This window comes from Daktulosphaira vitifoliae, unplaced genomic scaffold (assembly GCF_025091365.1).
Source record: "Daktulosphaira vitifoliae isolate Bord-2020 unplaced genomic scaffold, ASM2509136v1 Scaffold_1256, whole genome shotgun sequence".
In the NCBI taxonomy this organism is placed as follows: Eukaryota; Metazoa; Arthropoda; class Insecta; order Hemiptera; family Phylloxeridae; genus Daktulosphaira; species Daktulosphaira vitifoliae.
Genome location: NW_026100816.1, coordinates 1,335 through 2,372, shown reverse-complemented (window position 1 = coordinate 2,372; position 1,038 = coordinate 1,335). Strand labels below are relative to the sequence as shown.

At 27.8% G+C, this 1,038-nt stretch overlaps 1 protein-coding gene across 1 annotated transcript; it reads right to left on the bottom strand.

Moving 5' to 3' along the window:
• Positions 1-71: 71 nt before the first annotated feature.
• Positions 72-794, bottom strand: LOC126909779 (uncharacterized; the record flags this gene model as incomplete). The annotated part of the gene is made up of 4 exons (XM_050692207.1): positions 649-794; positions 459-587; positions 245-398; positions 72-145 (listed from the first exon to the last, which is right to left on the bottom strand). Coding segments are annotated over exons 1-4 (501 nt in total), but the record flags the coding sequence as incomplete, so codon positions are not given.
• Positions 795-1,038: the final 244 nt, after the last annotated feature.

Here is a 1,038-nt window from a genome sequence, read left to right as displayed (position 1 = left end):
TTTAACTGATTCTATTATTATAATAAAAACATGAAAATTTTTTAAATATATATAAAATATTAAACACATACCGTATCATTTAACCAAGTTTGATGTTGCCCCGCATCGATCATCGAATATGATGCAGGATTTTCTATTTCATTAACTATATTTAAATAATAATCATCCATATTCCAAAAATCTGGTAATAATTCTTGAGACTGCGAAAATATATATATTTTATTATAATNTTTTTTTTACTTACTTATCATTTCTTGGTAATCTGATGTCTTTACATCATCAACCCACGTTCCCTGTGTTATTAGGTCCAATAAATCTTCTTCCGTATCAAAATTCAACCATGGATGTGCTCCGAGATGAAGACAATTTCCATTAACTGATTCATTATTTAACTGATTCTATTATTATAATAAAAACATGAAAATTTTTTAAATATATATAAAATATTAAACACATACCGTTTCATTTAACCAAGTTTGATGTTGCCCCGCATCGATCATCGAATATGATGCAGGATTTTCTATTTCATTAACTATATTTAAATAATATTCATCCATATTCCAAAAATCTGGTAATAATTCTTGAGACTGCGAAAATATATATATTTTATTATAATCGCATAAATAAAATTATTTTTAAATTACTTACCATTGTTTGCGAAAGTGATTCAATTTTCATCTCGTTTATTATATCTGCGAATTCTTCTTCGCCAAGTAGTGGAGACAACGGTTCACTTTTCATATTATTTAGAATTTGTAAAAATTCTTCGTTGTTAATACTTTGTGATGACATGTTGCTTATACGCTTTTGATCGAATGACTGTGGTGATCACGNATACGCTTTTGATCGAATGACTGTGGTGATCACGCATACTCTTATACAATCTTACAGTAGAATTTCAAAATGATGAATTAGCATTTCTTTTGACACTGCGATTGGTTTAAAATTGGTTGACGTTTTAAAAACAATTGCTAGAATGGGTACTGTGAGATATATATAGTAACTCAAAAAGAAAATTACTCTATTTTAGCGGGAAAG